The sequence below is a fragment of the Oncorhynchus keta genome, chromosome 32, assembly GCF_023373465.1.
Source record: "Oncorhynchus keta strain PuntledgeMale-10-30-2019 chromosome 32, Oket_V2, whole genome shotgun sequence".
NCBI lineage: Eukaryota > Metazoa > Chordata > Actinopteri > Salmoniformes > Salmonidae > Oncorhynchus > Oncorhynchus keta.
In genome coordinates, this window is record NC_068452.1 from 32,285,520 (window position 1) to 32,313,124 (window position 27,605).

The window sequence follows — 27,605 nt, forward strand, 5'->3', positions numbered from 1 at the left end:
CAGATTGACATAAAGAGTCCATAAGAGTCCATAAGAGTCCATAAAGAGTCCATTTGTGAGTGCGGAACTGGGCTCCCTCTGATTGGTGCAGGCTCGCCTGTCAGGGGTAATTGTTTAATAAACGCAAGGGTGTCCCAAATCCTGGTCGCGACGGCGAATCAGAGAGGTCTTTAGTCAGATCAAAAGGCCCCCCTCCCAGCTGGGTAGTGGTAGTGTGAGTGAGGGGTCCAGATCAGATGAAGTGAGGGGAAGGGCAAGCAAACGAAGACACACAGAAAAACAGATGAAAAATACACACAAATATGAGAGTGAAATGAAGGTGCTGTTTATTGACATAGGAAAAAATGCATTTTCCACAGGACTAGGGATTACAGAGACTAAGCATTTTTCATCTTGACCCAGATGAGAGGAATGGAGGAAGAAATAAGTAAAGGAGAGAGAGGACACAGTGAGCTGAGAAAAATGTATGTGAGGTTTCCATTCAGAGCAAGACACCGATGAAAATGTTTCATCTCAGTCGCACATTAAAGACCTACAGTGTGAGGGAGTGTTTCTCTGTTCAGAACTGATAAATGCTGAAGTAAGAGAAACACACATCACCTTGTCCAAACGTGTCACGGAGACATTGGCCACAGCTCATAACCTAATGCTTGGGAAGAAGATGATGATGACTTTTCTTTTATGATGAAGCTCCCAGCTATTCCACCTGCACAGACCAGATGACAGAGCCAGTGGTATGTGTGTGCCAGGTTTCTGCTCACCTTATAGGCTCAAGTGTTTATTTGATATCCAATGGAAGGGCTGTGTAGATCAGAGGTGGGTCCCATGGGTCTAACACATCAGGCTCATTAATGAGTGGGGCGCTAGGGACTGCCAATACAGTCAGTAACCAGGTTCAAAATAGCCTGCATTATAAAAACACTCAAATTAGGACAGATGACTATGGCCAGCAGGTTTTCCTGATCATATGACTTGCCCAGGAAAGTCTCATGGCCCAGTTAGGTTGTACCTAAAACTAGGCCCAGAGTTTTTCCAGATCATGTCGATCTTGTGTTGACATCTCACTCCAACTCCAACCCTAGCTCCCAGTCCCCAGCTCCCAGCTCCCAGCTCCCAGTCCCCAGCTCCCAGTCCCCAGCTCCCAGCTCCCAGCTCTCAGTCCCCAGCTCCCAGCTCCCAGTCCCCAGCTCCCAGCTCCCAGTCCCCAGCTCCCAGTCCCCAGCTCCCAGCTCCCAGTCCCCAGCTCCCAGGCCCCAGCTCCCAGCTCCCAGCTCCCAGCTCCCAGCTCCCAGTCCCCAGCTCCCAGCTCCCAGTCCCCAGCTCCTAGGTCCCAGCTCCCAGTCCCCAGCTCCCAGTCCCCAGCTCCCAGCTCCCAGTCCCCAGCTCCCAGCTCCCAGTCCCCAGCTCCCGGCTCCCAGCTCCCAGTCCCCAGCTCCCAGCTCCCAGTCCCCAGCTCCTAGCTCCCAGCTCCCAGTCCCCAGCTCCCAGCTCCCAGCCCCCCGCTCCCAGCTCCCAGTCCCCAGCTCCCAGTCCCCAGCTCCCAGCTCCCAGTCCCCAGCTCCCAGTCCCCAGTCCCCAGCTCCCAGCTCCCAGCTCCCAGTCCCCAGCTCCCAGTCCCCAGCTCCCAGCTCCCAGCTCCCCAGCTCCCAGTCCCCAGCTCCCAGTCCCCAGCTCCCAGCTCCCATCTCCCAGTCCCCAGCTCCCAGCTCCCAGCTCCCAGCTCCCAGCTCCCAGCTCCCAGCTCCGAGCTCCCAGCTCCCAGTCCCAATCCATTGTTCATGCATCAGTTTATTTGCTCCATCGGTTTGTTGAGATCACAGAGTCCCTGGCCTAAACTAGCAGTGCTATTTGTTTGCTAATTGCTCAGTAAAGCCACTGGGACACGGGCAAATGGGCCCCCAGATCTGTGTATATGGCTGGGTTGGGTAAACATTAGAGATGAGTGATGGAGGGAGAAGCCTGCCATAGTTGAAGAATTAGACTGAATAATCATCAGGAAGATCAAATGAATGGGCCTTATTGTGAGGAGCAAGAGTCGACACGACTCCACCCTAATGGAATGGCAGAAAAATATTCATACGCAAACTATAGCCATACATTGCATGAGTTAATTGCACAAATGTATGGTAGGCCTATGGTTGGTTCTCTAAGGCAGTCCAGAGAGCACATGTTAATACAACAATTATTGCATTGTTATGTCGAGATCACAACTTATTTATCTTCTGATCACGGCATAACCAAAGTTGTTTTGTCGAGATCACAAGATAAACTCTATAAATATGAGTGGATTTCTTGACGATAGATTGACAGCAGTGTCATGGTGGACCAAAGGCAGTAAGACTCTACAAATATCTAAGATCTTTGATTAGAGCACAACTGTTGTCAGTATCCTATAGGCCTGGGCCTTCTTATCAAAGCTCCAGCAATATAAGACAAACTGAGGAATTACAAACTGCACATGTTACAGTATGGGAAGGTGATACCTAGTCAGTCAGACAACTGAATGCATTCAACCGGAATGTGTCTTCCAAATTTAACCCAACCCCTCTGAATCAGAGAGAGATGCCGGGGGCTGCCTTGATCAATGTCATCTGCACAGTGGTTTTTGGGGGTAAACTGCTTTGCTCAAGCGCAGAACAACAGCAGTTTTTTTCCACCTTGCCAGCTTGGGGATTCAAACCAGTGACCTTTCAGTTACTGACCCAACGCTCTTAACTGGTAGGCTACCTGCCGCACGAAATGTGTCAGTGAGATGATTGTTATAACTGGATGAATGGCGGTGCTGTCCTTCAGTAACACAACATTTTGCCCACCATTTATGGCTGAAATGACAAATAGACTGTAACCTTCATGAAATGTTTGAGTATTTAAAAACAACTTCATCTGTCTTACTAGTTTTCTTTTTCTGTACTAGTTTTTAATTGTTGTTTGTGACTGTGTTTGGCTGGTATTGACAGGACAACCTCCCTGTTAAAACTATTCAAGAAATTCAAATAAACTTTCATTGGTAGTCAACCACAAACCTCAATGTTAACTTTTCTTGCCATAAACATTCAACATTCAATTTAAAACAGTAGTGCAACATCACTTTTACATCTTTAAATTGGGTTGTACTGGAGCCAAAACTGAAAGCAATATATAACTGCCAGACAAAATGCAATTTCTGCCTGGGTTAATCCCTTATCAAAATAAAAATGGATGCATTGATCCACCCTTGGCTCTGCCTTAGCCATATTGTAAAGCTATCGTCAATAAATCCACTCCTATGTAAACTCGACAAAACAACGTTTGTTATGTCATGATCACAAGAAAATATATCCACAATAGGAGGGAATAATTTTCTAATGCCCGCTCTGCACTTCCCTTGTTCTTTCTATAGCTGTTTGAATGAAACGCTCAATTGCAGTTGCGCCGCATGAAAGCTAGGGGGAGACAAGCTCCTGAACACTGAACGACGCTTACAGCGCGCGGAGCTAGCTGTCCTTTCAGCACTTTAAGAGTGGACCACACATTCAAGATCAGTGGCGGACAACCCGCGCGCGTTTCTCTGGCTTCCTACTGCTTAGTTCCCCATTCAAAGTTATTGCAGTGAAGGTGCATGGAGTAATTACATGTATATGACCGAGAAAATATTTTGCTGGCAGTGGCAGGAGCTAATAAATCTGACTGCTTTGCAATTATAAATGACACTGTGATTGTTTGGATCAAAATGGCCAAGTCTGAAAACAGGCCAAAAGCGAGTCCATCTCATAAGGCTGCCCTGCGTCAAAATATGAACATGTTATTTGGTAGTTAAACAAATTATGATAGAGGGAGAGAAACCAAAATCTGAGAAATTGGCACCCAAAGTCCCATCCAAGCTAGCACGCAATTCAGACTCAATCCAATAAATCACTTGGGGGATTATTTTAGGAACATTATGAGCACCATGAATAGACTGTCATAAAAACCTGGGGTGGCGATAACCCAAAGCACGTTTATAATGCTAATGCATAAATATAAAATACAGTTCTCCATAATCCTTCAACCAGTTCTAACTAACCCCACCCCCCTCTTTTCACACACACACTCACACACACACACACACACACACACACACACACACACACACACACACACACACACACACACACACTTATATACCCGTACACACACAAAACCAGCCCGCAACCCCCGCACCCCCTACTCACCCCTCCCTCCACTCCAGAAATGGAATTAAAATCTTTAATAGGCTATCTTTCCAGCATCGGTGGACGAGCACTGTAGCCTACTAAAGCCAGAGTATAGCATCAGTCAATGTGGGAAGAAAATATGCTCATATCTTCAGCAGTACAATCAACATTCAAACACTGACATAAACCATCGTTTTAGAGGAGAAAACTTCAATTAAATGCATAGCGCTGACACTGACATCCAGAATATACGGACTCCAATTTGCGCCCCTCTCAACGGCTCTGTGGATCGGTGCTGTTGGGTCGGCGTGGCGTGCTCTCGGTCTCTTCCTCCGGTTGTGTAATATTTTTCTAGCCCAGCTACACACTCCTACACCCTCAGAAGAAAAACTCCGCTGTCATCTGAACGAACAAGGGGAGGAACAAGGATTGGAACATATACTGTCGTTTTTTGCTTTGATTTGCAACTGAGTTTTCTATCAGATTATTTTCGATTTACATGGCGCAAGAGCTATGCAAGTGGGAAGGTTCTGGTTCCGGTTCTGAGTGTGATACAACCGTGCATTTGGATATCCAACTAACAACAGTATTAACAGTGGTACTAAAACGGATCAGTTCCAGCGGCATCCCCAACTCCTCTTTCTCCTCTTCCCGGCTCTATGTCGAGTAATGGTCGGCTTGCCTTGCTGGATGCACCCCGCTCTCTCCGGATCGTCGACTGCACCCTTTCCAACCGCAAATACCCATTTTCAGCGGAAACCTTCAAAGAGCTAAGGGCTACATATGGAAACTGGGGATCAGAATTTTAGGAAAAAGGAAATCTAGCGTTTGTTTAATTTCTTTTCGACCTGATTTATCTGTTTCTTTACTAATTAATTGATTTATTCATTGGGCTTGATTTCTTCATTCCATTGTTGGTTGATTTATCAAATTGATGCAAGCCCTATAGTATTTTACTTTCTTATATAATATAGACCCCAGGAATATTTTCATTTGTTTCCACTGGACTTGAATCGTCAATTTATTTACAATTGCTTTTCTTATTTTCCATGTCCTTCATTTCCCGTCCCTGTTTCTCTCCTTGCTTTTCCACCTTGACTATAATAGCCCTGACATAGGGTTATTCAAGCATAATTCAACATAAAATATATACAAATTCAACATTATATGCCAACAATAATTGTAATTAATTTCGCATCTAAGAGACGTATTGACTTGCCAGGCAGGATTGTTGTAAGCCTACCATTACTCTAACACCACTCTTCTCTTCATCCATTTCAGCTCATATTCATTCAGTGCTGTCCATAAAATAGTACTTATCTGCTAACCTTGCACATCAAGAAACACATTGCCAGCGATCTACATATGTTAAATGCTACATTGTAAAGCACGAGACAAAAGCTCGTCTCAAAGCGTAATAGCCTACTGAATTTTGATTGAGGCTATCCCCTTTTCCATTTATATAACAGACTCTCTCTACCTATCACTTACTGTGATTGTATATTATACATAATATTATCTTTACATTAGTAGGTTTATGCTGCAACTGCCAGTGTAGGCTAGTTGTAGTCATAGGGATAACAGTTGACGCTATAGTCCATTTTAGAGGCCATTACCTTGTCCATAATTCTTATATTTGGGGTCACATTTAGTAAGAACCCATCTGGGGAGAGAGACACTGCGTCCTCCTCCACAAACTACCCTAAAAGACAACCCAATTTCTCTTAGTCAGTCCTCACCCAAACGCAACCATAAGGTTCCTACCGCATCCACCTCCTTCCCCCTCCTTTCGTTCAAATATATCCCATTTTTTTAGTTTGGTTTGGTCCCGTAAATTTTCAAATATTTATTTCCTATATATCAAGAGGAAAGGGGGTCCCCCTTTCATGGAATGCGGAAATATGGGTCTGTTTGACCGCGGAGTTCAGATGCTATTGACCACGGTCGGCGCATTTGCCGCCTTCAGTCTCATGACCATCGCGGTTGGCACGGACTACTGGCTGTACTCGCGCGGCACGTGCAAGTCAAAGTCGGTCAGCGATAACGAGACCAGCAAGAAGAACGAAGAGGTGATGACCCATTCGGGATTGTGGAGGACGTGTTGCTTAGAAGGTAATTGAGCCACATGCGTTTTGCAGTCACTTTATTTTCTCCATGTCAGTATACCATAGTGGTTACATTTGAACCTTTGGCTACATGTAGTAAAACCTATCCCACTCGTTGACGTTATAACTTGTATCCCTTCCTTTGCTTTTCTACTGACAAATGCTATGTGGATCAGGTTTATCTTTAGCCCCATAGAGTGTATCAAACACAGAATTGGGCCAATGAACTACTGCAAGAACCCTCCATTTCACACCTCTTAGGCCTATACACAATCCCCAAGTGACACCTTCAAAACATGACTTTTCTACATTCTTTGCCACCAGTTGATTGTAATTGTTCAAAACAGCACCAAGTGACCATGCCATTCTTCAAACATTTCTAATTGTGAAAACATATGATAATGACCAGTGCACAAGAGCAACAGAGAGTCAGCCATTCCTGTCAAATGTCTATTTCCATCCAGACCCCACGTTTGACCTCTGGATGATGTGGTGCCTTAACAGTGCTTGTCATTTACCCTTTGACCTGGCAGTGCTTAGTATTTTCTGAGTTGTCAAACACAGTCACCTCTCAAGCGCAGGTTCAAGACCACCTCCCACGTCTTGACTTGACACACAGCGGGGTCTTGTTTCCTGTCATGCTCTGGCGGAGGCGTCAGATGCTGACTTTGAGCGTAACCTTGTGAGGTTATGCAGCATTACATCTTCTTAGCAGAGAGATTCACGCAGGCCTCCTGTCTCTCTGCACACTCCTCTGTCATTTGATAAGCAGTAAGCAGTCAGTCTCAGGTCAGATCTCTGCTCTAACAGCCTGAGGTGAAGTCAGCCCCAGGAAGTGGTTGATGAAAATAATGTCAGTGACACTCAACAGTAAAGATCTGATGATTTGAACTCTTCAAAATGTGTATGTTTGCACAGAATAAAGTTGTGTTTTTTGTCATGTTAAATTCACATTGGCAAAAATTGATAAAAAAATAGGAAATTACAGGGATGTTTCTTTATTTAGATAGTTTTCCTGGGCAATAAATGTACTGTTGTATGTTCATGTATTAATCGACATTACTGGGTGATTTTGACCAAGGTAGGATGGCTGACGTTGGCCATATCTGTCAGGGCGGCTTAAGCATCTGCTTAAGGTTTGTTCAAGGACTGTCTGACACCCTGCAGCTACCCTTTCCAGGAGCTCTCTGCATCTGTTCTCCTGTGCTAGCCAGGACATACAGTGGGAGAGACATTTTAGGTCTCAATGTGACCCTTCACGGGTTAACTACAGCTGTGGAGAGGTTTTCAAAGACTAGAGGTTTTTAACCTCTGTTGAAAATTCACACTTATCTGTGAAGGTGGAGAAAATCAGTGGTGTGATATGATTGGCCTTTGTCTTAGTCAGGCTGTTATGTAATTAACAGACAGTTGTTCATAGTCCAGACCTGACCAAAATCTCCTATACTTGGCACAAGGTGAATTACAATTACAAAGCCCATATGCCGCAGCTTCTCTTTTGTGGCAAGATAACAGCCACCCTCCTTTGAATTGGTGATCCAAATGGCAGGAAATGAACACTGATTTGTAATTTGCGATTCATGAATGGTCTCAGGCCTTGATGAGGGGAGGAAGCGGAGAACGGCACCATCGCATTTACACATCGAGGTCAGAATCATTTGAATACCAATCCAAACGACTTCCCGCTGTGGAAATTGAGCTTTAAACAACGCAATCGGGTAAATTTATTCATGGGTAATTAGCACAATTTGTACCGAAATCTGTGATATTGAAAAATAGGAAGTAAACTGCAGAGCCGGATCCAGCTGCAGTGGAGTATAAGCAGCAGCTCAGCCACAAGAAGCTCCTGCTACAGACCAGGTGTGGTGCTGCTATGTCTGCCATCTCAGGTGGATACTGTAACTACAGCATGAAGAGGTTCATGCCAATGCTGAAATCAAGTGGGTACTTTGTATGGAGAATCATCATCCTACACGTCTCATATATCGGTAGCTGCCTTGTTGCGATAAATGATGATGCATCCTGTCTGTATCACAACTGACAATGCAGACAGTGATTTGCTGTAGCCCAGCTCTGGCCCACTCATACAGCTCATGTTGTGTGCCCAGGTGGGCGAGGGGTTGTGTTTGTTTAATCAGCTCCTGGAGAGGAGAGCCACTGATCACAGAGGGGAATGCCCACACAACCATCTACCACTCTACTGCTCACTCCAGTCACTGTAATACCATACATAGCCTCACCCATGAGAAAGTAGCCATACAGGCTGAGTGTGTGCGTGTGTGCGTGTGTGTGTGTGTGTGTGTGTGTGTGTGTGTGTGTGTGTGTGTGTGCGTGCGTGCGTGCGTGCATGGGGGCGTGTATGCATGTTTGTTTGAAGGTAGAGGCACTTCTCACTGATCTCTCCTCCGGTGAACATTCAGGTCCTTTTCCCTCTCACTGGAAAGAGAGGGAAGAGAGAGGGAAAGAGAGAGGAAAGAGAGAGGGAAAGAGAGAGAGGGAAAAGAGAGAGGGAAAGAGAGTGGGAAAGAGAGAGGGAAAGAGAGAGGGAAAGAGAGTGGGAAAGAGAGAGGGAAAGAGAGGGGAAAGAGAGAGGGAAAGAGAGAGGGAAAGAGAGAGGAAAGAGAGAGAGGAAAGAGAGAGGGAAGAGAGAGGGGAAGAGGGAAAGAGTGGGAAAGAGAGAGGGAAAGAGAGAGGGAAAGAGAGTGGGAAAGAGAGAGGGAAAGAGAGAGGGAAAGAGAGAAGAGGGAAAGAGAGTGGGAAAGAGAGAGGGAAAGAGAGAGGGAAAGAGAGAGGGAAAGAGAGAGGGAAAGAGAGAGGAGAAAGAGAGAGGAAAGAGAGAGGGAAAGAAAGAGAGAGGGAAAGAGGGAAAGAGAGAAAGGGAAAGAGAGAGGGAAAGAGAGAGGGAAAGAGAGAGGGAAAGAGAGAGGGAAAGAGAGAGGGAGAGAGGGAAAGAGAGGGAAAGAGAGAGGGAAAGAGAGAGGAAAGAGAGAGGGAAGAGAGAGGGAGGGAAAAGAGAGGGGAAAGAGAGAGGGAAAGAGGAAAGAGAGGGAAAGGGAAAGAGAGTGGGAAAGAGAGAGGGAAAGAGAGAGGGAAAGAGAGAGGGAAAGAGAGTGGGAAAGAGAGGGAAAGAGAAAGAGAGAAAGAGAGAGGGAAAGAGAGAGGGAAAGAGAGAAAGGGAAAGAGAGAGGGAAAGAGAGAGGGAAAGAGAGAAAGGAGAAAGAGAGAGGGAAAGAGAGAGGAAAGAGGAAAAGAGAGAGGGAAAGAGAGAGGAAAGAGAGGGAAAGAGAGAGGGAAAGAGAGAGGGAAAGAGAGGGAAAGAAAGAGAGGGAAAGAAAGAGAGAGGGAAAGAGAGAGGGAAAGAGAGAGGGAAAGAGAGAGTGGAAAGAGAGTGGAGCACTTCGATGGTTCCATAAAATATGGTTTATATAGATTTTGTAGATTTACACTTGTTTTCACTAGTTGCCTGTGCTATCAGTCATACTGAAAATGCAATAGCATATGCCATCGCCAAAGCATGCGATTCATTTGTGAAATCTCATATTGCCCTTGGAGCTGGTTCATATGAATGCTGAGTCCCTTGATCTGTTGCAGTATTTGATTCAATTGTCCTGACATCAGAGGAACCAAAATATGTGTGCTATCAGCAAAAATCCCTCCACAAGATTTGGCAACAATGTGCCCCTGGCTTACTATTTGGGCAAACAACATCTAACAGGAGTAACACAGTCCATTACGAGGAATGTCAAAGATTAGAGTTCAGCATACATCACAGTTCTATGCTTGCTTCACTCATTCACATCAAATGAGACGCAGTCATTTTAATATGTTTTGTATTGTAATTTGCACTGTATTATACAGTATATTTTATTATGTAGGTGGGTGGCCTTGTGAGAGCCTGAACGGCTCATAGGGCAGGAGTCATCTCCTGTTTCTGAAGTGTGAGGTAGAGGCAGGAGGTTATGTAGTACAATGTAGTGTTATGTATGTTATTCACATTTACACGTAAGTCAGTTAGCAGACGCTATTATCCACAGTGACTTACAGTACATATATGTTTATACTTTTTCGTACGGGTCCCCAAGGGAATCAAACCCACAAACCATGCTCTACCAACAGGAGGATTATGTATATTATATTATGAATTTTAGATATTTTATTTGTTGTTTTGTTTCCTGTTTGGACCTGAGGAAGAGTAATTAGGGATCCCAATACAATACTAAATACTACATTCCTCTTCTATAGTGAGAAATAAATATCAAAGACTACATTTTAAACCCAGAGTTAAATCCTTTGGAACTTCTATTGTAATAGGCACCCTAATACACTAGCACCCAGTTATACTGGCAGTTAAATGAGCAATTATACTGGCACTTATACTAGCTGTTATACTGTCTGTTATACTGTCAGTTATACTGTCAGTTATACTAGATGTTATACTAGCAGTTATACTAGCTGTTATATAGGCAGTTATACTGGCAGTTATAGTAGCTGTTATACTAGCAGTTTTACTAGCAGTTATTCTAGCAGTTAAACTGTCAGTTATACTAGCTGTTATACTGTCAGTTAAACTGACTGTTATACTAGCAGTTATACTAGCTGTTATACTGTCAGTTGTACTGGCTGTTACACTGGCAGTTATACTAGCTGTTATACTGTCAGTTATACTAGCAGTTATACTAGCAGTTATACTGGCAGTTATAGTAGCTGTTATACAAGCTGTTATATTGTCAGTTATACTAGCAGATATACTAGCTGTTATACTGTCAGTTATACTCGCAGTTATACCGGCAGTAATACTACCAGTTATACTGGCAGTTATACTGACAGTATTACCATCAGTAATACTAGCTGGTATACTGGCAGTTACACTATCAGTTATACTAGCAGATATACTAGCTGTTATACTAGCAGTTATACTAGCTGCAATACTGTCAGCTATACTAGCTGATATACTAGCATTTATACTAGCTGTTATACTAGCAGTTATACTAGCTGTTATACTGTCAGTTATACTGGCTGTCATACTGGCAGTTATACGATCAGTTATACTAGCTGTGATACTGTCAGTTATAATAGCAGTTATGCTAGCAGTTATACTGGCAGTTATACTAGCAGATATACTAGAAGATGTACTAGCTGTTATACTAGCAGTTATACTAGTAGTTATACTAGCTGTTATACTAGCTGCTATACTGTCAGCTATACTAGCTGTTATACTAGCAGTTATACTGGCTGTTATACTGGCTGTTATACTGGCAGTTATACTGGCAGTTATACTGGCTGGCAGGTATACTGGCAGTTATACTAGCAGTTATACTAACAGTTATACGAGCATTTATACTGGCAGTTATACTGGCAGTTATACTAGCAGTTATACTAGTAGTTATACTAGCTGTTATACTAGCAGTTATACTGGCTGTTATACTGGCTGTTATACTGGCAGTTATACTGGCAGTTATACTGGCTGGCAGGTATACTGGCAGTTATACTAGCAGTTATACTAACAGTTATACGAGCATTTATACTGGCAGTTATACTGGCAGTTATAGTGGCCTATGCTTTGGAAGCCTTTGCAAACTAGTCTGTGTATTATTGTTATACTGAGGCAGAGCCATACAAAGGGGATGAGGTAGGGGGATTTGTCTGGGTCTATGTTCTGTGTGTGTTAAGCATACGCTAAACATGTGTGGTGCTAATGGATTGAGCCCCAGAGGGAGGGGGGAACACTGCTCCATTCTGTCTGGGCCTGGCGACTGCCTACCGGAGCATCCACGTCGGTCGGCACGGCCTCCTCATAGCCAGGTATAGCACACCGCTACTCCTCGCTCCACGCTAATCTGCCCCATTCATCTTCATTACAGCGCCCCCCTCTGCCTCGGCTATAGGAGGAGAAACGGAGGAAGGGGGGGGGGGACAGGAGGTGCAAAAGAAGATGGGAAAATCCTTTGACAAAAGAGGGCTACTTTGGTGGCTGTGTTTCCCCCCCCTTTCCCTGTATCACCTGTTGTATGAGTGGTTTCTTCAGTAAGACCAATAATTCACCCCCTGCCTCGGGGTTCACTGGCAGAGCCGTTTCCCATGAAGGACTTTCAGCAATAGAGGGAATGTGCTTTGTTTGCTACCTCAATGCCGTTTGGAAGAGTAGTCCAATGCTTTGTGATGCCATACAAATTAAAATATATGGGGGCAGCTTTGCCCTCTGCATGAAAAAAACTTGAAATCCAGTACCCTTTCCTGGTTTCTGAGTTGTGGAAATGGACTGGTGCTGAAGAGAATGCATGTAGGATGATTGAGGAAATGAATGACCAAACTCCAGGACTTGTTCGTGTGGCCTCCCTCGGTTCCTTCCTGTCAATCATCTTGAGACTATACCAGTGTGTGTGTACAGGCACGGTATCTTATGGTTTTCTACATGAGTAAGTGGGTGTAGCGTTTTGACCAGGTGGGAGTAATCTATGAGTGTTTTCTCCATGTGTATGTTTTTGTTGGTGTATGTGTGTTTGAGCCTGAGCACTTGTTTGTGTGTGTGTACACGTTTGTGTGTGTGTCTGTGGGTGTGCGTGTGAATGTTTATACACGCGTGTGCATACATGCATGTGTACATATCCGGCGTGTATGTGTGTGTGTATGTGTGTGTGTGTAAGAGAGAGACCCAGAATGAGAGATAGTGCAGAGATTGTTGGGCTGGACAGTGCCAGTGCTCCAGAGCAGGATTAGTCTCATAGTCCAATCAGATAAGGATTACACCGGCTGGCACAGGCCCAACCAGGCTAATGACCCGACCCTAAAGTGGCATTAGGCTGTATTATGACACGGCTCCACTGTACACCCAGCTGCATGAACAGGATAACATGCCCGCATATCCGCCATCAAGGAACCCAAGCGTAGCCACGCACACCAGTGTACTGGATGGCCATATCAAGTTGAATACAGAGTACTATATCCGTGGCAATTCAGTGGTCTGGTCTTCAACCACTTGTTGAGATAGGGGCAATAGGGGGTTCATGGACAATCCCTCCCTTAGTTTCATTGGACTGGCTATCCACACTCGGAGGGTTGTGGAATGACATCTGCCCCAGTCACATCCCTCCTCTCAGCTGCTATCTAAGTGACTGGGCTCTATTGCACTGTCACTTCTCCCAGAGCCCATAGATAGATGTGATTCATTTAGCTCTGACCTGTCTGCCGCTGTGGCTACAGTAGCTCTGCTGGGACTGCAGACAGACACTACTGGTCTGGACTGTTTTATATTGGCCACTAAGGCCTGATTATTACAGTACAGTCATTACTAGATGGGGCTGTGTGAGACTCAAACACCTTCATTACAGTAGTGCAGTGTCTGTGGTGTCAGTCTGTCTGTCATTGTCCCACTGTGGAGATGGCCATGTACTGTAGTTCTACTCCATTATAATGTACTGTCCATTGCCTTGGGGTTTCCTCTTATTGGAGAGAGAGTGAATAGTGGGAGTGATTATGGTTCAGTACAGTCTTATATGCTGTTGCAGTGTTTTGGTCATGTGTAGGTCAATCACTAAGCCCCTCCTTTCTGACTGTTACGCACGCCTCTATGAAGAGGGAACGCAACACCCTGCTACAACTAAACTCTCCGTGAAGAGAAAAAAGGTATGGACTGTAGGTGCGCGTAAGTATGACAACAGGCAGAATGTGGTACCGTTTACAAGGTCTTTTTTCCTTTAAACGGCAATATGGGGAAAAGGGGCTGGACGGAACCAAAGCAAAGAAAGTAAATCTCAAAGCCCCCCCTCTCCTATCATACCTGCCTACCCACTACTTACCTAATTTAGCACCACCTGGTGCCCTAACCAAAATATAGGGGGTGGTCCACCCAGGACTTACCTAGTGTGCCGAGACAGCGAATATGCTACGGGTATATGCTGCAGGCCTCTTGCCTAAGCACTCCCTAGGTGCCTTCCCCTTCCCCCTGGGAACAAATGAAACAGAATATTAAACAATTTTCACAAACAAACTAAGAAACAAAGGACATCAAATAAGCTCTATCTGAGCAACAAACTCACAAAACATACCAACTCTCAGCAAAATCAACCTCAAGCAAAATCTCTAGCAAAATCTCTGCAATGACCTCCCAGCAAATCTCTCTAGCAAATCTACCTCCAGCAAAATCTCTAGCAAATCTACCTCCAGCAAAATCTCCAGCAAAATCTACCTCCAGCAAAATCTACCTCCAGCAAAATCTACCTCCAGCAAAATCTACCTCCAGCAAAATCTACCTCCAGCAAAATCTCTCTCTCCTGAACAGAACACTGGCTTTTATATAGCTTCAGATTGAATGGGTAATTGGAGACAGCTGTGTCTTGACGAGGGGGCGGGGTCAGCTCTCCAATTAGCCATGGAGTCGACCAATCAGCTGCTTGAGGGATTTCAGGAAGCCATTTCCTGAAATAAACACATGCACAAACACAAACTACAACACAAACTGGGGAATGTAACACTGACGTTATAACATGCTTTAGTACAGTGAAGGTTATATCACTTTCCTATCTGGTTTTCTCATTCTCATTCTATGCTCCAGTATAGTGGAGGTGTGTAGTATGTAGGAGTCTCCATGTTATTCTGAATCAGGCCTCCCCCACACTTAGCTAACTGTACCTGCCAGAGAAGGCCTCTCCTGGCTTGGCAGGGGTGTGAAGCGACATAATCCTCATCTCCATCTCCTCCATGTGCCCGTGTTTTGTGATGGGCTATGGAGGGGGAGATGCCATAGGATTTGGTTTAAGGTATGATTAATGGCATGATGGCTTTGATCGATGGGAGACGTGCTTAAACTTTGGTAGCCCTGTCCCATAAAAGCCGCCCTCTTGCACGCCCACCTGCCTGCCTGCCTGCCCGCCTGCCTGCCTGCCTGCCCACCTGCCTGCCCACCCGCCTGCCTGCCTGTGTGTGTGTGTGCGTATGTGTGTGGCTCTCGCCTTCATTTACACATGTTATTTCTTACCTATAGTCAGTTGTGTTGAGGGGGAGTCTATCTTTATCCTGCATGGCCAGGGAACAAATCAGTAGTGCACACGGGCTGGGCAGATGGGCCAGTCATACCCTGGGCCAGTCATACCCTGGGCCAGTCATCAAACCCTGGGCCAGTCATTATACCCTTGGACAGTCATACCCTGGGCCATACTCTGGGCTAGTCATACCCTGGGCCAGTCATACCCTGGGACAGTCATACCCTGGGACAGTCATACTCTGGGCCTGTCATACCCTGGGACAGTCATTATACCCTGGGACAGTCATCATACCCTGGGATAGTCATACCCTGTTCCAGTCACACCCTGTGCCAGTCATACCCTGGGCCAGTCATACCCTGGGTCAGTCATACTCTGGGCCTGTCATACCCTGGGACAGTCATTATACCCTGGGACAGTCATCATACCCTGGGATAGTCATACCCTGTGCCAGTCATACCCTGTGCCAGTCACACCCTGGGCCAGTCACACCCTGGGCCAGTCACACCCTGGGCTAGTCTCTGTAACACTATTGAATAGACAGGGGTCTCTAGACTCTGGCTGCCAAGAGATGTTATTGTACCGATTACAGTTACTGTTGTAGTGCACAAACTTGATGAAAATACATGTGATGCACTGGCACCAGAAACAGTGAGATGAGACTGAAAGAGATGAATGTATCCTGGCAGGATATTGCATGGTTACAGGCACAAATAAATAGTTCACTGCTCCTAACAACACAGTAGTCTCTTACCTTGGTTCCACATCAGCGGCCATTTCCTTAAGCAGTGGAAATCTCCTAAAGAGACCCAATAGTAAATAATAATTAACCTCAGATACAATCCATTCATTTTAAGGAGGTGAGATCCACTCCTTTTTCCTGCGATAGTGACGAGAAACTACAGCAATCTGCCTTTTGATTAATTGGTGTTGTCCACAGCGCAGTTCATTTGCCATCTATTACACCGTATTTGCTTTGTGTCAGCGCGGAGCCCAAACACACTGCATCATCCCGGAGAGTGGGAGTGGGAAGAGTTCTGTCTGCTCCCCAACACCCTGCCATACTGTATGGGGTGTGAGGTGAGCCTGCACCTGCACCTGGATCCAGTAAGACCAAGGCCCCGGTCCTTCACAGGGTTACGACTCCAGCCCTAGCACAACAGGCTCTCAGTGTTGCTGTGGAGAGGAGAATGAGATATTCCCACCTCTGTAGAACCCTCTTAGCACCTAGTGGGAAAGGTGCTGACAGCTCCACTCCCTGCCTGGTCCAGGTATATTTACTGTAGATAGCGTAACTCCAGTTTCATATACTCTGCAATCAATGTGTTTTAGGTATAGCAATACAATGGAGCTCGACAGAGTTGTAATATGAGATGTACAGAGTTTTGAGGGTATTGGATTTCTGCACAGCTAAAGAGTTGAGTCCTGACTGCAGGGCAGACAGATAGAGTCATGATTTTGTTGTACTCACCTGAGTCCCTCGTTTCCTTTTTCATTGTCTATCAACCCGGGTCAGAGAGAGTAATGTCACATTTTGACAATGTTTTTGACAAGTAACATTTGAGGTTGCAAAGGCAAATGGAAATCTTTCTCACAGCACACTGACTGAAGGTCTTCTGTGCCTTACCTCCTTTAAGGGGATGTTGGTGGCCATGATTGTATGGGGACCTGCAGAGGCCATACTGTGCTCTGACTGTGTGTCAATCTCCAAAGACGGGACTGGCCACTGTATGTGTGTGTGTGTGTGTGTGTGTGGGGGGGGGTGTTCAGATGGTCCTGTTAACTACACCCCAGAGTGAGTTTTTACTGTAGCTGACAGAGCTGGCAGACCCCACTGTCACAGCAAATGGTGCTGTTGGGAAAACAAACACTTGTAATGAGACTCTATCTGTCGAATGAGACCATCAGAAACTGCTCCAAGCTAAGAAAAAAAATGGAAGGTGGTGATGTCACTGGCTGACTTGAGTGGGAGTAATGATGTTGACAAGGTCAAACGGAGACTGTTGAACATTTGATCATTGGTAAAAATATATATATTTATAGTTATGCAATCCAAATATTTATTTTTAAACAGAAAAACATTATTAAAGCCATCCCATTTTAACCTACACAAACTTTGTGTAAGTTACACTCAATGTTATTTCAGAATGAATCTGTCCCAACTTTTATCTTACCTGTGAACTGTAGCTTTAGCAGTGACGGAGTGAGTCGGGTGTTAATCTAAAGGCTGATGATGGAATATGTTCTCTACAGGAAATGATGTAAACCTGGTGTCCAGGTATGGCTGACACTCGATTATTCATGTCTATGGAGGGATAATGTATGTGTTCTGACTCTCCACAGCCTTGCCAAAATGCTGACAACGCATCTGATTTCCCTGAAGATGAAAGACAATGCTACGGTAATCTCCAGATCAGGTCGAATCAGGGAGTTTGTCAAAATGAAGGTGCTACATACTGATGTAGCTGGGGATAAGGCTCTGCTAAATCACAGAGGAAGATGATGCAACACTTCCTGTCCAGCCCATCATGTTTAACCCCTTCTGTCCCACTCCTTTCTGTGTGTGTGTGTGTGTGTGTGTGTGTGTGTGTGTGTGTGTGTGTGTGTGTGTGTGTGTGTGTGTGTGTGTGTGTGTGTGTGTGTGTGTGTGTGTGTGTGTGTGTGTGTGTGTGTGTGTGTGTGTGTGTGTGTGTGTATGCTCATTGCCAGTATGAATTTTTAATGGCGAGCAGCGTGGCTTTCCTTTGCTCTCTCAGATCGTTTTCCAGGACAGGAGTCTCTCATGAGTTCACAACAGCATGCACATGGACTGCTCCTGTGCCATAACACACACACACATTCACAACCAGGGTCAGGAAGGAATTATTCTCTATCACAGCTAGTGTGCACCGCAACTCTTACTGACACGCATACCTGACAAACACATACAGAGAGGGAGAAATACAGCAGCCTGTGCTTGAACCAGCCTAAAGGTAACCATCATACCCCAGACCTGCTGGTCTCATGGTGCTGTAACCACCATACCCCAGACCTGCTGGTCTCATGGTGCTGTAACCACCATACCCCAGACCTGCTGGTCTCATGGTGCTGTAACCATCATACCCTAGACCTGCTGGTCTCATGGGGTTGTAACCACCATACCCCAGACCTGCTGGTCTCATGGTGCTGTAACCACCATACCCCAGACCTGCTGGTCTCATGGTGCTGTAACCGTCATACCCCAGACCTGCTGGTCTCATGGTGCTGTAACCACCATACCCCAGACCTGCTGGTCTCATGGTGCTGTAACCACCATACCCTAGACCTGCTGGTCTCATGGTGCTGTAACCATCATACCCTAGACCTGCTGGTCTCATGGGGTTGTAACCACCATACCCCAGACCTGCTGGTCTCATGGTGCTGTAACCACCATACCCCAGACCTGCTGGTCTCATGGTGCTGTAACCACCATACCCCAGACCTGCTGGTCTCATGGTGCTGTAACCATCATACCCCAGACCTGCTGGTCTCATGGTGCTGTAACCACCATACCCCAGACCTGCTGGTCTCATGTTGCTGTAACCACCATACCCCAGACTTGCTGGTCTCATGGTGCTGTAACCACCATACCCCAGACCTGCTGGTCTCATGGTGCTGTAACCACCATACCCCAGACTTGCTGGTCTCATGGGGTTGTAATCACCATACCCCAGACCTGCTGGTCTCATGGTGCTGTAACCACCATACCCCAGACCTGCTGGTCTCATGTTGCTATAACCACCATACCCCAGACCTGCTGGTCTCATGGTGCTGTAACCACCATACCCCAGACTTGCTGGTCTCATGGGGTTGCACAAGTCAAAAATGAACATATTGACATATTGAGCCTGACTTTTATATTTTGTTTCCCCTCAGTACGCCTAATACCACCTGTTGGAGAGCTCCGCGGCAGATGGCAGACAAAGGCTCAGAACACAACACTGTATCACTGTCGGCCTCAGTGTCTGCTACTGACAATGTCAGTATCACTTATACAATTGACTGAATATCTCACTGGCTCACTATATCTGTGTAGGAATGACATCCTACGGCAACCCTGTAACCAAGTTAGCCATTGTCATATGTGTGTGTCTACAGTGGAAAGGTGAGACTCTCACAAACACATACATGTTGGTTGTTTTGCTCTAGGACGCCCACAGGCCTCACAAGGCCCCCGGTATCGGTTGGAAACATGAATAGAAGAACAGTGTACTGTATATGGAGACGGTTTGCTGCCAAAATTGAGGGGTTAAATAAATGTTTAAAAAAAAATACAAAAATGATGGTCATTATATTTCTTATATCTCTCAGATAAGACAGACACTTCAGAACAAACTGCCTTTAGATTTTTTGGGGGGGATTATTTGTTGTTCCATGGAGTAAATCTGTTATTCAATGCATTTGTATGGGCTAATATCAGTAAGGATCTTAATTAAGACTACTATTGCTGAACTGGACACCAACATCGAGAGCATCATTCGAACGGATGCTTCGCATGGCCAGAGTATTGTGGACCTTGAGAAGGCTTCTGAATTCAACGCTGGTCGGATCGACGAGTTAGAGAAGCTATGCACGTCATTGCAGGATAGTGTGCAGAGGCTTTCTGTGAAAGTGGTTGACCTGAAGGGCCGATCCAGACGTAATAACCTTAGTGTGATTGGTCTGGCAGAGGGGGTAGAGGCGGGCTCTCGCCCCACCGACTTCTTCGCCAAGCTATTGAAGGATGCAATGGGATCAGATCTTTTGGCTTCGGATCCCCACCGTACACATCGCTCCCTTGTCCCAGTGCCTGGACCGGGCCAACGTCCTCGCCCAGTAATCATCTGTTGTCACAGTTTCAAGACCAAGGATCTTATCCTGCGGGAAGCTCGAATGAGGGGCAACCTGTCACATAAAGGGTACCTATTCCGTGTCTATTAGGATTATGCGCCCGATGTGGCAAAGCACCGCGCCGGCTACAGAGATGTCATGACCAAACTCTACAAACTCCATCTTCGCCCAGCCTTGCTCTTCCCTGCAAGACTAAGAATTACCCTGCCTTTCGGTGAGAAGATTTGTCTCTCCTCAGTTATGGACACAGATAAATTTATCTGGGAATATACGCCAATCCCCCATACAGGTTAGAGTGCCTTGTCATTCATTGTGTGTTCGTTCGGGTCTGCTCATGGACTCAAATCCATACTATACCATAACGGGTAAAACCGTATTAAGCGGGCTCAGCAAGGGCTACCGATCATGTAAGATGCTGAGCCGACCAATGGATGGCGGTCAGAGCTCTCATTTAACATTAAATTCACTTTCATTCCGGCTGTGTTCAGAGCGATGCCTATTTGGGAGGCCTTCCAGGTTTGATCATTGACACTTTCGGATGGATATACTTATATTCCCCCATTTTTATTTTGTTTCGTTATTTATTTTTCAATTCTTACATTATTCTTATTACCATACCATTTATTTATTGCTTGCAGGGGACTGGGGGTGATGGTTGGGAGGGGGCAGACGCAGACACCTGGTTAGCAAGTTGATGTTTTGTGCCGTTGTGCCTTTGTTTAGCCGTGGGCCGCTCTCCCGACTAGATTCCCACCAGCCCTCTGTAGTGCTTGTGGCTGTGTAGGTGTGAGTACATATACTTATTATTAGTACTTTGTTATTATTTTCTCTTAGCATTTTAGTATTATGTATGTGTATATTTTAAATCAGTGTAGATTGTTATTCTGGGGTATGAATGTTTGTATGTGTGTATGTGTATATGTGCATATGGATGTATATACGTGTGTATATACATACAGTGCCTTGCGAAAGTATTCGGCCCCCTTGAACTTTGCGACCTTTTGCCACATTTCAGGCTTCAAACATAAAGATATAAAACTGTATTTTTTTGTGAAGAATCAACATCAAGTGGGACACAATCATGAAGTGGAACGACATTTATTGGATATTTCAAACTTTATTAACAAATCAAAAACTGAAAAATTGGGCGTGCAAAATTATTCAGCCCCTTTACTTTCAGTGCAGCAAACTCTCTCCAGAAGTTCAGTGAGGATCTCTGAATGATCCAATGTTGACCTAAATGACTAATGATGATAAATACAATCCACCTGTGTGTAATCAAGTCTCCGTATAAATGCACCTGCACCTAGATAGTCTCAGAGGTTCGTTAAAAGCGCAGAGAGCATCATGAAGAACAAGGAACACACCAGGCAGGTCCGAGATACTGTTGTGAAGAAGTTTAAAGCCAGATTTGGATACAAAAAGATTTCCCAAGCTTTAAACATCCCAAGGAGCACTGTGCAAGCGATAATATTGAAATGGAAGGAGTATCAGACCACTGCAAATCTACCAAGACCTGGCCGTCCCTCTAAACTTTCAGCTCATACAGAAGACTGATCAGAGATGCAGCCAAGAGGCCCATGATCACTCTGGATGAACTGCAGAGATCTACAGCTGAGGTGGGAGACTCTGTCCATAGGACAACAATCAGTCGTATATTGCACAAATCTGGCCTTTATGGAAGAGTGGCAAGAAGAAAGCCATTTCTTAAAGATATCCATAAAAAGTGTCATTTAAAGTTTGCCACGAGCCACCTGGGAGACACACCAAACATGTGGAAGAAGGTGCTCTGGTCAGATGAAACCAAAATTGAACTTTTTGGCAACAATGCAAAACGTTATGTTTGGCGTAAAAGCAACACAACTCATCACCCTGAACACACCATCCCCACTGTCAAACATGGTGGTGGCAGCATCATGGTTTGGGCCTGCTTTTCTTCAGCAGGACAGGGAAGATGGTTAAAATTGATGGGAAGATGGATGGAGCCAAATACAGGACCATTCTGGAAGAAAACCTGATGGAGTCTGCAAAAGACCTGAGACTGGGACGGAGATTTGTCTTCCAACAAGACAATGATCCAAAACATAAAGCAAAATCTACAATGGAATGGTTCAAAAATAAACATATCCAGGTGTTAGAATGGCCAAGTCAAAGTCCAGACCTGAATCCAATCGAGAATCTGTGGAAATAACTAAAAACTGCTGTTCACAAATGCTCCCCATCCAACCTCACTGAGCTCGAGCTGTTTTGCAAGGAGGAATGGGAAAAAATTTCAGTCTCTCGATGTGCAAAACTGATAGAGACATACCCCAAGCGACTTACAGCTGTAATCGCAGCAAAAGGTGGCGCTACAAAGTATTAACTTAAGGGGGCTGAATAATTTTGCACACCCAATTTTTCAGTTTTTGATTTGTTAAAAAAGTTTGAAATATCCAATAAATGTCGTTCCACTTCATGATTGTGTAGGTTTATTAGATGCTAATTGAACACTTTATTCGCGGGAGCCTCCTCAGTTCATATGTTCATATGTTAGGAGAAGTTCTAGGATAGTGAGTGGTGAACGTATAGTTGGGATTTTATTTTTGTTTTACTTCTTGTTCTAGGTCGCGGCGTGCTTTTTTGGCATCGGCCAGACAATGTGTTTATTATTTTGGGGGAAATTATGGGAACAGGGTGGGAATTAAAGGTGCTTGCAGGGGGCGAGGGGTTGGATGGATACTGCTCGAGTGTAGGTGCTACATATGTTGATCGTGATGGTTTGGTGCGCTTTCTTACCTTTTTATTGAGTTACATGTTATGCAGGCCACCATAGGAACTACAAACGAGAGGAGGGCGGGGCTTACATTCACTTCCTGGAATGTCAAGGGTTTAAACCAACTAATTAAGAGAGGTAGCCCACTTGAAAAGCACTCTCGTCTGTCATTATATTTTTGCAAGAAACCCATCTGAAAAATAACTCTCATAGCAGACTTAATTGTAGGTGGGTGGAGCAAGTGTATCACTCTAACTTCTCTTCCAAAACGAGAAGCACAGCGATTCTGGTACGGAAAGGAATTCCCTTTCTACATAACACCACTATTGCGGATAAAGAGGGTCGCTATGTGATCGTAATAGGAGAAATCCACTCTACTTCAGTAACTCTACTGAAGTACTAAATATCTGTGGGCCAAACATTGATAACCCCTCTTTTTTCAAAAGAGTCCTTGCCCTGATTCCAGATATCTCCCATACCAACCTGGTCATTGGAGGGGACCTTAACTGTGTGCTAGACCAATATTTGGATAGATCCTCTACCCGGCGAACCCCTACCTCCTATTCAAGCAAATTCTTGAATACCTACAAAAATTTAACTTATTTGATATATGGAGGATCGCTAACCCTACGGGTAGGGAATACTCCTTTTACTCTCATGTTCACAATGTTTACACTCGAATTGACTACTTTTTGTTGGATGCTAAACTACTCCCCTATACCTGTAATGTGAGGTATCATGATATTATAATCTCGGACCACAGTCCACTCACCTTCTCCCTGAGATTGGGTGACATTGTACCAAACGAGAGGGTCTGGAGGTTGAATCCTCAGCTCCTCACAGAACCAACATTCTGTGAACATCTTAAAGACCAAATTACATTTTTCTTTGATACCAACGACAACACAGAGATTTCCCCAGCATTATTGTGGGAAACACTGAAGGCTTATCTGAGAGGCTGTATCATCTCCTTTAAGACTGCCAGGAGTAGGCAAAACAGAGGAAAACTGGAAGAACTGGAGGGACAAATTCACTTACTGGATAGGGAGAATGCTAGCCACCCATCTATGGAGAAACATAAAAAAATGACCTCTTTAAAATTTGAATATAATCAGATTCTCTCAGCTAAAATTGCTAAATCTTATCTCTATGCCAAGCAAAAATATTTTGAGTTTGGTGACAAACCACACAAATTACTCGCCAGAAAACTTTGAAAAAATGTGAGTGACCGAATGATTCACAAAGTTAAATCTGCATCTGGGGAATTACTCTCTTCCCCCAAAGACATCAATGACAGATTCAGTCAGTTTTATGAGACTCTATATACATCTAAAGCGGATCCTAACCCCTTAATTATGCAAAACTTTTTGGAGGACTGTAATCCTCCTGCCCTGAACCAGGATGCTTCTAACTTCCTGAATAAGAAAATATCTCTTGAAGAAATTCGAGAAACAATTAAATCTCTAAAGAGTGGCAAGACCCCGGGCCCAGATGGATACCCTGGTGAATTCTATAAAACATTCAGCAACATGCTCTCTCCCTACCTGCACAAAATGTTGGTTCAGGCCAATGAGGATGGAGCTCTCCCTTCTACTTTGGACGAAGCATTCATTACAGTTATAGTTAAGGGTAAAGATCCGGAAGAGGTAGGGTCATATAGACCAATATCTCTCCTTAATACAGACCAAAAGATTTTGCAAAAACTCTGGCTAACAGGTTTAGCACTTTAATTGACAAATTGGTCCATTCGGATCAGACCGGCTTTATCCCTAACAGAAGCTCATTCTTCAATCTCAGGCGCCTCTTCAACATTATGTATTCTCAGAGGTTACCCAACGTGGACCTTGCCATTATATCTCTTGACGCCGAAAAGGCCTTTGACCAAGTTGAGTGGCCCTATCTATTTAAGGTCCTACATAAATGTAATATTGGAGATGGGTTCATAAATTGGATCCAGCTTTTACATAGGAACCCCTGTGTGAGAATACTCACTAACCAATCATTTTCGCCCCGATATCGCCTATGCTCTTTGCCCTAATTATCGAACCTCTCGCTAGATCTCATACAGCAATACACGGCTATAATACTAAAGATACTCTCAATAAGATTTCCCTATCCGCAGACGACATCCTCCTCTATGTAACAGAACCCCAGGATAGTATTCCAGCTATTCTTGATGTAATCAATTTGTTTGGTACCTTCTCGGGATACAGAATCAATTGGAACAAGAGTGAATTAATGCCCATACGGTTGTAAAACACCTCCTGGCTAGAACATCTTCCAGTTATCTTCAGAAAAATTTACCAACCTAGGAATTGTAGTTACCAAACAATACTCCTTACTATTTCAAGAGAATTTCCCCTCTCTGATGCAAAAACTCAAGGCAAACATACAATTTTGGAGAACTCTCCCAATATCTCTGCTCGGAAGAATTAATGCCATTAAAATGGTCTTCCTCCCACAACTGCTCTACCAATACCAGAACATCCCAGTATTCATACCTAAATCCTTTCATAAACAACTGGACTCAATTATCCTTTCATCTGGGATTATAAAACACACAGGATAGGTAAAAAAAACACCTCTGTAAATCCAAGATGGAAGGAGGATTGTTTCTCCCAAATGTTATATTTTATTACTGGGCCGCTAACCTCCGCGCTGTTACGTTTCTCCTGGATGACGCACTTCCGCCATCCAGCTGGCTTAGTATGGAGCATGAGGCATGAGGAGTGTCACCCCTTCTCTATTGGGGCTGTGATTTTGTCGCCTGTCAATCTGGAGATGTCACTTTATTGTAGCAATCCTATTATACATAGCACAGTCCGAATCTGGAAGCAAATTAAAGTCCACTTTGAGCTTAGACCAATGTCATTCATGCTCCCTGTCGCCAGGAATCCCTCCATTGCCCCCTCTACCTTGATAACACCTTTGAGCGATGGGGAGAGTTGGGGATAAGTACCATAGGGGATTTATATACAGAAGGGAACTTTGCTTCCTTTGAGTTGCTGAGGGAAACTTATAATCTTCCCAGAAGTATTTTTTTCAGATACCTACAAATGAGAGACTATGTTAGAAAACACCTCCCAACATCTGGGAATGGTAAACCTTCCATGTTTGACGGATGCATAAAAATATGCCCCACCTCAGACAAACTGATATCGCGTCTATATGATGCTTTTCAATCTGTTAGCACACCTTCTACAGATGCCATTAAGGCAAAATGGGAGGAAGAACTAGGGACTGACATCTCGGTGGCAGACTGGGAAGAGAGCTTGGAGTATATCCACACATGCTCCATTAATTCCAGACATCGTCTCATACAATTCAAGGTATTACACAGATTACACTATTCCAAAACTAAACTGCATAGGATATTTCCTGACCCATCCCCTACATGTGATAAATGTCAGGCTACGCAGGGCAGGGTACACTACTACACTGCTTTGCCCTATGCTCTAGCTTGCATGGTTATTAGTGTGGAATTTTTGGGATCCTCTCTGAAGTTTTGGAGACTTCAATAGACCCAGACCCGCTTTTGATAATCCTGGGAGTGTCTGATTCCCTAAACGGATTAACCAACCCCCAAAAACAATTAATCTCTTACAGTCTCATTTCTGCAAAAAAACGAATCTTGTTGTTTTGGAAAAGGAGGGAAGCGCCCTCTACCAAATGATGTCTCAGTGAATTGGCAAACACTGTACACTTAGAAAGAATTAGATATATTCTGAACAATAAATTATCAACATTTGATCAAATCTGTCAGCCTTTCCTCTCCTACTTGGACGAGTCGGCGCTGTGAATTTGTATTAACGCACTCTCAATTGTAATATTTGAATCTACCTTTGGGCAGCATGTGCTGGCCCTGCCACTCGAGCAGTTAAGGGGGGATAAGGGGGAAATAAGTGGGGGGACATCTACCCTCTTTCTTTTTACATGTCCTTGTTCTGTATGTCGTGTTTTGTATTTTTTGTTTTGTATCCAGAACTCTGGGTCTTGTTGTTCCTGTCTGCTCTTTTATGTTTAGATAAGAATTGTATACTTGTCTTTTATACCTACACACTATTCTTGTGTGTGTTCAATAAAAAATATTTGAAACAAAAATCAAATAGCTAATAATCCTTGGTATGACCTTCTTAAAACAACTCCATATACAGTGCATTCGGAAAGTGTTCCGATCCCTTGGATTTTTTCACATTTTGTTCATTTACAGCCTTTTTCTACAATATATATTTTTTAAACTCCTCATCAATCTACACACAATACCCCATAATGACAAAGTGAGAAAAATAAATAAAACAGAAATACCTGATATTTATATAAGTATTCAGACCCTTTTCTATGAGACTTGAAATTGAGCTCAGGTGCATCTTGTTTCCATTGATCATCCTTGAGATGTTCCTACAACTTGATTGGAGTCCACCTGTGGTAAATTCAAATGATTGAACATGATTTGGAAAGGCACACACCTGTCTATATAAGGTCCCACAGTTGACAATGCCATGAGGTCAAAGGAATGGTCCTTAAGAGCTCCGAGACAGGATTGTGTCGAGGCACAGATCTGGGGAAGGGTACCCAAACATTTCTGCAGCATTGAAGGTGCCCAAGAACAAAGTGGCCTCCATCATTATTTAATGGAAGAAGTTTGGAACCACCAAGACTCTTCCTAGAGCTGGCCTCCAGCCAAACTGAGCAATCTGGGGATGTGACCAAGAACCCAAAGGTCAGTCTGACAGAGCTCCAGAGTTCCGCT

At 44.5% G+C, this 27,605-nt stretch overlaps 1 protein-coding gene across 1 annotated transcript in view; it reads left to right on the forward strand.

Moving 5' to 3' along the window:
- The first annotated feature begins 4,223 nt into the window (after positions 1-4,223).
- Positions 4,224-27,605, forward strand: part of LOC118365651 (voltage-dependent calcium channel gamma-2 subunit-like) — an 80,136-nt gene continuing 56,754 nt past the window's right edge. Inside the window, exon 1 of the mRNA XM_052491431.1 lies at positions 4,224-6,284. Within this exon, the coding sequence (XP_052347391.1) occupies positions 6,059-6,284 (226 nt within the window). The 5' untranslated portion in view covers positions 4,224-6,058. The remainder of the gene's footprint in view (positions 6,285-27,605) is intronic.